This window comes from Mesoplodon densirostris, chromosome 19, assembly GCF_025265405.1.
Source record: "Mesoplodon densirostris isolate mMesDen1 chromosome 19, mMesDen1 primary haplotype, whole genome shotgun sequence".
NCBI classification, from domain to species: Eukaryota; Metazoa; Chordata; class Mammalia; order Artiodactyla; family Ziphiidae; genus Mesoplodon; species Mesoplodon densirostris.
Window position 1 is genome coordinate 12,535,236 of NC_082679.1, and position 10,487 is coordinate 12,545,722.

A 10,487-nucleotide genomic window follows, 5' to 3' on the forward strand; every position below is an offset into this window, starting at 1 on the left:
TTTGATTGTTACTATGTAGTATATCTTTAGTAAAAACAGTAGAACTTGTTGAATTAAACCCTTTCAATAAAGTTATTGCTTTTGCTATTCTAAATCTTCATCTTACTCTCTCTCTCTCTTTTTTTTTTAACCAGTTAACTAGGGTCTAGCAAAGAGAGAGGAGCCATCTCTGTTCTCTATCAAGACTTTCTAAAACAGTATGGTTACCCTATTTGACAGACAGGGAAACTGGGTCCAAGAGGGTTAGGTGACTCACCCAATGAAGAAAAGATGGAACTTAAATTTGAACTCAGATTGTACAACCCTTAATGAAATAGCCTAAAAATGATGTTCAACTGTTTCCCACGTCCTACCAAGACAAGTTGAACTAGAAACTGAGCTGAGGGAGAACTGAGGAACTGGAAATATGAAGAAAGGGGAATGGCCCCAGTGGATTTTCCCAGATGAATTCAATCTATCTTTATTCAGTCGGGAGATTAGAGGTTATATAATCACCGCCACCGCCCCCACCCCCACCCCAGATAAAGCAATCTCTTCCTTGATGGCATCCACACCCAGAAAACTTGAATCCCAGGGTGTTCAGATTTCTGCACAGCTGATTTCCCAGAATGTATTTGGCAGGATCTGGTACCCTGGACACAACCCCTCAACCTGGCACCATGGAGCTGAGAGGCACCTTCACCATCTTTCTGGCACTCTGCTTGTCTTGTCTGCTCATCCTCATCGCCTGGAAACGGACAAGCAAAGGGGGAAAGCTGCCCCCTGGTCCCACACCGATACCTTTCCTGGGGAACCTGTTGCAAGTCCGTACTGATGCCACTTTTCAGTCTTTCATGAAGGTGAGTCTGTCTACTCCTCTCCTAGAGCTGGAAGCAATTAATTCTATAGACCGATAATGTAGAAATTTCTGACTTCTAAAACACAGGCTCTTGGAAACATAACCTTAAATGTCTGGAATTCCAGAATCTGAAACTCTTGGAAACACAGACTCCTAGCATGTTAAACCTTAAGACTCTCACAACCTCAGGACTTTGGAATAACCTTACCTTCTCTCCTTAAACACAAGAACCCTTGCACTCTGTTGGTCTTTGAACTTTGAGACTCAGTGTCACGAAATCTTAGGATTCTAGAAATTTAGCACTTCAGAGGCAGAAGCATGGATCTTGGAGTTCCATCTCATCCAGGTCCATCATTTTATAGATGCAGAAACCAAGCCTTGTGGCAGGGTTGGAGGATCTTTCCCAGGATGATAGAAGCCAAGGCTTCTGAGCCTTTTCCTCAGTAGTCTTTCCAAGCCCAGAGCTCACCTTTATCTGTTAGTCCCACATTTCTATCTCCTTGAAATCTCCATCTCCTAAAATTCTTGTTGGTTGTTACTTTGTACTCCAATCAGCTCCCTCCTCTTATGTCTTCCTTCACTCTCAGCTCAGGGAGAAATATGGCCCAGTCTTCACTGTGTACATGGGTCCCCGGCCGGTAGTTGTTTTATGTGGACATGAAGCAGTGAAGGAAGCCCTGGTAGACCGAGCAGATGAGTTCAGCGGCCGTGGAGAATTGGCTTTAATAGAGCGAAACTTCCAAGGTCATGGTAGGTAACAACAACAACAAAAATAAAACCAAAATGTAATCACAAAGTGTAATGTACTTCTATGTCCCAGGTTCTTTGATAAGTATTCTAAATGAATTATTGCAGTGACTCCTCTGAGGGAGCTATTAAAGTCTTACTAATTTTGCAAATGAGGAAGTCGAGGGTGAGAGAGGTTAGATAATAACAGTAAGTGGTAGAACCATTTTATTTTGAACCCAAACCATCTGACTCTAGAATATCTTCTGTGTTACTTGTGTTCTTATTTTTAATGGATTAGTGACACTATTTGTGTACTCACTCAAGCCCTCATGGCCAAACTTACTTCTTATTTTCCTCTACGTATATACACACCCAACCCATAAGTCTGTGCATCCACCCTTTAGAGAGATACCTTTCTAATGTTACCTATACATCCATCTCTAATTGCCCACATCCTTCAATTCCAAGCAGCCTCACAACATTCTTTTGATACTTCCATCCATCCGTCTATCCCTATACTTTTCCTTCCACCCGTCCATTTTTCCATTGGTCCATACATCCACCAAAACAATCCATCCATTCATTAGACTTTTTATACAAATATTTTTCCATCCAATTGATCTATACATTTATCAATTAACTTTCCATTTACCCATCTATCCATCATTCCATCCATCTGTTCATTTATCCTTCCATTGTTCATCCACCTATTAATCTTTCAATCATCCATACATCCTTCCAGCCATTTATCCATACATCTGAAACCACCCATCCATTAACCCTTCACCCATCCACTAAGTCTTTCATCCATCCATTCATCAGTCATTGCAGCCATAAACTCTTCCTCCCATTCATTAATCTCTCAAAATCATTTCATTAAATTTCCAAATACTAATTCACCAATCCATGCACGTCTGGAAACTTCTAAATACTGCTTACTGCGTGGTAACTCCTTTTGCGTAGATATATTGATGTACAGGTGTGATCTTCTGTGTACACTTATGTGTTTATGTCTAGAGAATCCAAGTAGAACATAGAAAATAGAAGTAGTCTCCCCATTCTGGTGTACTCTATATGGCATTCTATCTATATCTCCCTCCATATTCCTATGCATCCATCCATACTATGCATCTATCCAGTTTCAGGTCTCTATCTTGTAAGAAACTCTCCTTGATCTCCCCCAATCACTACTAGCCTGATTTCCTTCACCTCAGTTCTGGACTGTTTTTGAGGTCCAGTAGGGAGGGAACTTTAGTCTCCCTATTAAGCCTGGGAGGTTGGAAGAGGCATCCCCAAGAGCAGAGTTTACAGCTGTCATATTCTGGCACCCTCCCAGTCCAGCACAGAGTTGGGCACAAAAAGGAGTGGAAGCAGGAGCCTGACACTTAGATTCTGGCAGGTGTAGCTCTAGCTAATGGAGAACGATGGAGGATCCTCCGACGCTTCTCCCTGACCATTCTTCGGGACTTCGGGATGGGGAAGAGGAGCATTGAGGAGCGCATCCAGGAGGAGGCCAGCTTCCTACTAGAGGAATTGCGCAAGACCAAGGGTATGGGGGCCACAAGGGGGAGGGCTACAAGGGGACTGGGTGGTTATAGAGAGCTCAGTCATGACAAGGTGGGCCTTGGTGGGAGAAAGCTTTGGAATGAGAGAGGATGAAAAAGATGGAGGATTTACTGAGATTTCCAGCCAGAGTCCATGTTAAAAGTTCACATGAGGGCTTCCCTGGTAGTGCAGTGGTTGAGTGTCCGCCTGCCGATGCAGGGTACACGGGTTCGTGCCCCGGTCCGGGAAGATCCCACATGCCGCGGAGCGGCTGGGCCCGTGAGCCATGGCCACTGAGCCTGCGCGCCCGGAGCCTGTGCTCCGCAACGGGAGAGGCCACAACAGTGAGAGTCCCGCATACTGCTCACATGAAAGACCCTTAGGGATCACTTGTCCAGAGACTTGAATCAGTGGATCTCCAGGAGTTTTTGAGCTCCTGATATCACATGCAGACTGTGGCGATATGTGAGTTTGTGCCCTTTCCTGGTGACAGGATTAAATTTTATTACATCTATCTATCTATCCATCTATCTATCTATCATCTATCTATCTAGGTATATATTCACACATACACATACAAAAATACATAATTTTGGTAAAAACCATGTAATGTAAAATTTTGCCAGCCTAACTATTTCTAAGTGTACAGTTCAGTAGTGTTACATATATTCACATTGTCGTGAAACAAATTTTTAGAACTCCATGGATGCTAAATTATCTGCATAAAGACTTTGAAAGTTCATGTACCCCTAGAAATTATTTGCAAAACTGCATTTTTGTGAATATATGCATTGTTTTAGAGAAATTGTCCCCAAACCCACTGACCTGACCGGCATCCTATTTTATAGATGATGCAGCTGAGGCCAAGGGAAGAATTTTCCTAATACCTCAGATGGAATCATTGGTAGAGGTAGACAGATCCAGCCATTCTTTTTTTTTTTTTTAATGTGTCCTTTACCACCACTTCTTTCCCAAATATGTGACTCTCCAGCACAAACAATTAAATACTAATAACAAAAAATAATGATTAAGCTCCACCAGCATTTTTTTTCAAGTTTTTAAAAATAAATTTATTTATTTATTTTATTTATTTTTGGCTGCATTGGGTCTTCATTGCTGCGCGCGGGCTTTCTCTAAGTTGCGGCGAGCTGAGGCTTCTCATTGCAGTTGTTTCTCTTGTTGCGGAGCACGGGCTCTTAGGCACACAGTCTTCAGTAGTTGTGGCGCGCAGGCTTCAGTAGTTGTGGCGCATGGGCTTAGTTGCTCCGTGGCATGTGGGATCTTCCTAGACCAGGGCTCGAACCCATGCCCCCTGCATTGGCAGATGGATTCTTAACCACTGTGCCACCAGGGAAGTCCCTCCACCAGCATTTCTTGTGTTTATTACTTGTCAGGCACTGTGCTAAGTATTTCACATGAATAATTATATTGAATTCTCATGAACCCATGAAGGGGCTACTAAACAAACTTGCAGATTGGGAAATCTAGACTAAAAACACAAAAATGAAGTAACTAAAAAATGCTGTTGGGGCCTCCCTGGTGGCGCAGTGGTTGAGAGTCCGCCTGCCGATGCAGGGGATACGGGTTCGTGCCCCGGTCTGGGAGGATCCCATATGCTGCGGAGCGGCTGGGCCCGTGAGCCATGGCCGCTGGGCCTGTGCATCCGGAGCCTGTGCTCCGCAACGGGAGAGGCCACAACAGTGAGAGGCCCGCATACCGCAAAAAGAAAAAAAAAAAAATGCTGTTAAGCAGTTGAGTCAGGACTCATATCTGCAACTGAATGATTTCACATCCCATGTTCCTACTCATGGCCTCCAACTTCCATCACCCAGGGGCCCCCATCAAACCTACTTTCTTCCTGAGCCGCACTGTCTCCAATATCATCAGTTCTGTCGTCTTTGGAAGCCGCTTTGAATATGAGGACAAGCAGTTCCTGAAGCTGCTGCAGATGATCAACGAGAGTTTCATCGAGATGAGCACACCCTGGGCCCAGGTGCCCACCAGCCACCACTCTGTCCACCCCAACCTCAGTTAACTAAGCCCCTGCCTCTACCTCACTTAATCCTCCCACAATCCTGGGAGGCAAATATCAAAATGTCCTGGGTCTCCAAGAAGCAAAGAGCCTCATGCAGGCAATTCTCAGACCCAATGCTGGATGTTGAGCCCAACTATTTGACTCCAGACTCAGCCCATGCTGGCCTCTGGTGCCCATTGTTGACAAATCTCCTTTGTTTATTCCCCACAGTTATATGACATGTATTCTGGAATCATGCAATATTTGCCAGGAAGACACAATTGCATCTACTACTTGGTAGAGGAGCTCAAGGACTTCATTGCCTCCAGGGTCAAGATCAATGAAGCATCCCTTGACCCCCAAAACCCTCGAGACTTCATTGACTGCTTCCTCATCAAGATGCACCAGGTACCTCTTCCTCCTCCCCCAATCCTTTCCTCTCATCTCCCCAATCCCTACCGCCTACAACTTTAAACTCATCAGTAAACATATTGACGACAAAAGAGCAAGTATTGTTTCACATGGTTTACTTTTATTTATAGATGAGATATAGAAACTGTAAAGGCATAAACTCTTAAACTTTGAATCTAAAAATTCTAAGAACATGGAAACTTAAAATCTTACACCTTTCTAATCCTATATGCCAGAGACTTACAAATATAGAAAAGTAGAATGAGTCTTTAGAGTCTTAGAATTGGCGGAGCTTAAACATTTAAAGTCTAAACTTTTGAGTTTAAAGTTTAAAGTCTTGGATATGTAGCAATTTAGAAGCTTAATACTTCTATATCATGGATACTTAGAATTTTAGAAATTTATATATTTTTATTGTAGAACCTCTGTACTAGGCAGTTTTAAATTATGTTACCCTAATGTCCTAGAACTTTCAAAGGCAATGTCCTGTCAACTTTCTGACAAAGCAATCTCTACTTTTTTCTACTTCATTCTCCCCACTGTTCACTACACTTCAACTATACCAGCAACTATGCTGGCCTTCTCTTTGTTTTTTCTCACCCGGCACACTTTGTGGTTCCACGCCAGGCACACTTCTGCCTCAGGACCTTTGCTCTGGTTGTTTCCTCTCCCAGATACTTACCTGGTTCACCCATCTTTTGTGTTTTCACAAAGCCCTACCTTATACACAGGGAGAAAATAAGATAGAGGCAGAGAAGGGTGATTCTATTTATTATCCCTGTCATTTTCAGGATAAAAACAATCCCCACACGGAATTCAACTTCAAGAATTTGGTCCTCACCACTCTCAACCTCTTTTTTGCTGGCACTGAGACTGTGAGCTCTACGCTACGCTATGGGTTGCTGCTGCTGCTGAAGCATCCTGAGGTAGAAGGTGAGCATCCACCTGAGCTGCTTACCTGGTAACTCTCATTTCCAACAAGAAAAAGGACATCATCTTGAAACCTTCGAACCCTACAGCTTTAGACTCTTCATACTTTAGAAACTTAGGATGTGTAATCTCAGAATCTCTGGCTTGGACGGCCGTTTAATTTAATCTTCTGCTTGGTGCCTATAATAGTTTATGCAGTAAATTATGAGAAACTTAGTAGCTTAAAACAACAAAAATCTATTATCTTACAGTTCTGGAGTTCAGAAGTTTAAATAGGCTTTCACTGGATCGAACCAAGGTAGATCTGATTCCTTGCTTTTTCCAATTTCTAAAGCTGTATTCCTTTCATTCCTGGGCTCACGATTTTTCCTTCAACTCCAAAGCCAGCAGCATAGGGCCCTCAAGTCTCTCTTTGCTTCCGTTGTCACATCTTCTCTGACTCTGACCCTTCTGCCTCCTTCTTATATAGACATTTGTGATTGCATGTAGGACCAACCTGGATTACTCAGGATAATCTCCCCATCTCAAAATCCTTAATTATATCTGCAAAGTGCCCTTGGTCATGTAAGGTAACAGTCATAGGTTCCAGGGGTTAGGAGGTAATATCTTTTTTTTTTTTTTTTTTGGCCACACCACACGGTATGCGGGATCTTCCCCAACCAGGAATCGAACCTGTGCCCCCTGCATTGGGAGCATGGAGTCTTACCCAATGGACCACCAGGGAAGTCCTGGAGGTCATACTTTGATGGCCACTATTTAGCCAGCTATAGTGCCAGAATCAAATAGAATCCATCACCAGTAAATTGCAATCTGGTCTGGTTGGGTAACTCCAGTAATGAGAAGCTCATTACTCACCCAAGGAAAATCCCTAGTTTTGGTCCCTTTCCCTTCTTTTTTTTGTTTTTTTAACTAATTTATTTATTTACTTTTGGTTGTGTTGGGTCTTCGGTGCTGCACATGGGCTTGCTCTAGCTGCGGCAAGCGGGGGTTTCCCTTCCTTGTGGTGTGCAGGCTTCTCACTGTGGTGGCTTCTCTTGTTGCAGAGCACAGGCTCTAGGTGCCTGAGCTTCAGTAGTTGTGGCACGTGGGCTCAGTAGTTGTGGCTTGCAGACTGTAGAGTGCAGGCTCAGTAGTCGTGGTGCACGGGCTTCGTGGCTCCACGGCATGTGGGATCTTCCCAGACCAGGGCTCGAACCCATGTCCCCTGCATTGGCAGACGGATTCTTAACCACTGTGCCACCAGGGAAGTCCCCCCTCTCCCTTCTAATGCAGTTCAAAACAAACAAACAAATTTCTCTTGTTACAGATAATGGGAGAGACTAACTTGTTTCCACTCAAACTCATCTAGTCCCTCCTTCATTGTCCAAGTTGTCTTTTACAATCTAAATCATCAACTATTTAATGGACATCGTCTATGTGCTAGGCAGTATCCTAATTACTTGCATACTGGATTTTATGTAAAATTTACAACTCTATGAGCTTGTTAGACCGTCATGTCCATTTTGAAGATGAAGAAACAGAGGCTCAGAAGGTAAAGTCATTCTCCCCAAGGTCACTCATCCAGGAAGTGCAGAGAGGAGTAACTGCACCAATAGTGTTTGTAATCACTGTCACATCATTGTTGTCATTGGCTTCAATCCTGTCCTTGTTACCTATTTCCCATCCTGTCAAAAATCTGTGCCTGGCAGCTCAGCTGGGAGCAGGACACTGACCTGAGCATCAGCCTTCCATGGTTCCTCAGTGTTTTCAAGATAAAGATCAGATGTCCCAGCTGACATGCAAGGCTCCACTCCTGCTTCCTGGTCTGATGAGTGTTTATCAGCCCCACCAATTCTTATTCTTGTCAGGTGTTAAGAATAAAGAGACAGTCCAAATGCACATGGCCTGCTCCCTCAGGGTCCACAGGTGCTGAAGATACAAACCCACAACCCAACCCTGGACTCTAGAAACACCTCCTGCATCATTGTCTGCTATGTTTTCTGGTCACTTCCAGCCAAGATCCACGAAGAGATTGACCAGGTGATCGGACCACACCGGATCCCAAGTGTCGATGACCGGGCCAAGATGCCCTACACAGATGCCGTGATCCATGAGATACAGAGACTGACAGATATCATGCCCATGGGTGTCCCCCATAGTGTCATCCGGGACACTCATTTCCGAGGCTACCTTCTGCCTAAGGTGGAGTTGTACCTTCGTTGTCACTCCTCCCTCCACTGTGCCCCTCTCTCCTCTGCATTCCCTACCATACTCCATACTTCATACTCGTAACCGCCCCCATATTCATCCCAGGGCACCGATGTGTTTCCTCTGCTTGGCTCAGTCCTCAAAGACCCCAATTACTTCCGCTACCCAGATGCCTTCTATCCCCAGCACTTCCTGGATGAGCAGGGCCACTTCAAGAAGAATGAAGCCTTTGTGCCTTTTTCTTCTGGTAGGTGTCTATGGTCTGAGTCCCTACCACCACCACCCCTGCAGAAACATGCTAGATATATCCCACAACCATTGGTCTGTATTTGACATTCAGGTTTGAATGGGAAGTTGAATGCTATTTCATAGAATCATACAATCCTAGAATTCCAGAATTCCAGAATGATGGAATATTAGAAACATTGACTCTGATAATTAGAAAAGTAATAGCACTAAACAGGGGTCAGCATATTTTTTCGAAGGACCAAATAGAAAATATTTTAGGTTTTGCTGGCCATATGGTCTCTGTGTGAACTGTGCAATCTGCATTACTCAGCTCCACCATTGTACTACAAAAGCAACCACAGACATTCATAAATAATGAGCATGTCCGGGGGATTCCCTGGTGGTCCAGTGGTTAGGGCTCCGAGCTTCCACTGCATGGGGCCCGGGTTCGATCCCTTCTTGGGGAGCTAAGATCCCACAAGCCACACAGCACTGCCAGAAAAAAAAAAAAAGAGCATGTCTGTGATGGATGCCAAAGAAAACTATAGACATATAGACAATAAAATTTGAATTTTGTTTAATTTTCACATCACAAAATATTATTTTTCTCTGATTTTTTTAACCACTTAAAAAGGTTAAAAGATTCTTAGTTTGCAGACAGTACAAAACAGGCAGCAAGGAAGATCTGCCCAATGAACAGTAGCTTGGTAACTCATAATATCTTAGAACAATTGTATTTTAAGTGTAAGCCACGTTGAACCTGGTATCAGTAAAGTGTTAGGAAACAGGACCCCACTTCACCACTTACAAACACCATCAGTGGGGCCATGAATGAGTTACTTCAGCTCCCTGTGTGTAAAATGGAGAGTAATCTCTTCAAACCATTGGAAGGGTGACTGACAAACAGCAAGCACTATTTTTTCCCCATTTTTATTGGACTATAGTTGATTTGCAATGTTGTGTTAGTTTCTACTGTACAGCAAAGTGAATCAGTTGCATGTATACATATATCAACCCTTTTTTTAGAGCAAGCGCTATTTAAGTGTGACGTTTTATCTTCCCTCACCAGTGTCTGGCACCTAGTAGGCACTTCATAAACCTTTAAGAACTGGAAATGAAAAGAATCTTCAAATTCGTGGATCCTTTAGAACCATTCATTCCATGCTAGAATCTGTTGGAATTTGAGCCATCAAAGGAGTAGCTTCCACGTGTTGAGCCCCTATAAGTGGAAGATCCTAGGAGAGCACTAACTATAGAAACCCACTGCATCTTTATAATAACCCTAAAAAGTGGGTGTTATCATGACCCCAGAGATGCTGAGGAGGCAGCTGAGGCGGAGGGGTGGTGGGACCGGAACGCTCTCCCTGCTCCCATTATCCCGAGCGGCTCTGACCCTCCCTCCCGCCCTCCTCTATGCCCACAGGAAAGCGCGTCTGCCTGGGTGAGGCCATGGCCCGCATGGAAATCTTTCTCTACTTCACCTCCATCCTTCAGAACTTCTCCCTACGCTCGCTGGTGCCACCCGCTGACATCGATGTCACGCCCAAGGTCTCGGGCTTTGGCAACATCCCTCCGACCTATGAGCTCTGCCTCACGGCCCGCTGA

At 44.1% G+C, this 10,487-nt stretch overlaps 1 protein-coding gene across 1 annotated transcript; it reads left to right on the forward strand.

The window, feature by feature from the left end:
- Positions 1 to 659: 659 nt before the first annotated feature.
- Positions 660 to 10,487, forward strand: LOC132480955 (cytochrome P450 2G1). The gene is made up of 9 exons (XM_060085582.1): positions 660 to 839; positions 1,426 to 1,588; positions 2,967 to 3,116; positions 4,945 to 5,105; positions 5,358 to 5,534; positions 6,329 to 6,470; positions 8,461 to 8,648; positions 8,760 to 8,901; positions 10,306 to 10,487. The coding sequence occupies exons 1-9, from the start codon at positions 660 to 662 to the stop codon at positions 10,485 to 10,487; spliced, it is 1,485 nt and encodes a 494-aa protein (XP_059941565.1).

What these genes read in the sequence shown, in the direction of transcription:
- LOC132480955 (XM_060085582.1), top strand. Translation starts at nt 660, where the DNA reads ATGGAGCTGAGAGGCACCTTCACCATCTTTCTGGCACTCTGCTTGTCT. An exon ending in TCCTCATCAAGATGCACCAG is followed by an intron (nt 5,535 to 6,328) that starts GTACCTCTTCCT and finishes TGTCATTTTCAG; the next exon opens with GATAAAAACAATCCCCACAC. An exon ending in GAAGCATCCTGAGGTAGAAG is followed by an intron (nt 6,471 to 8,460) that starts GTGAGCATCCAC and finishes GGTCACTTCCAG; the next exon opens with CCAAGATCCACGAAGAGATT.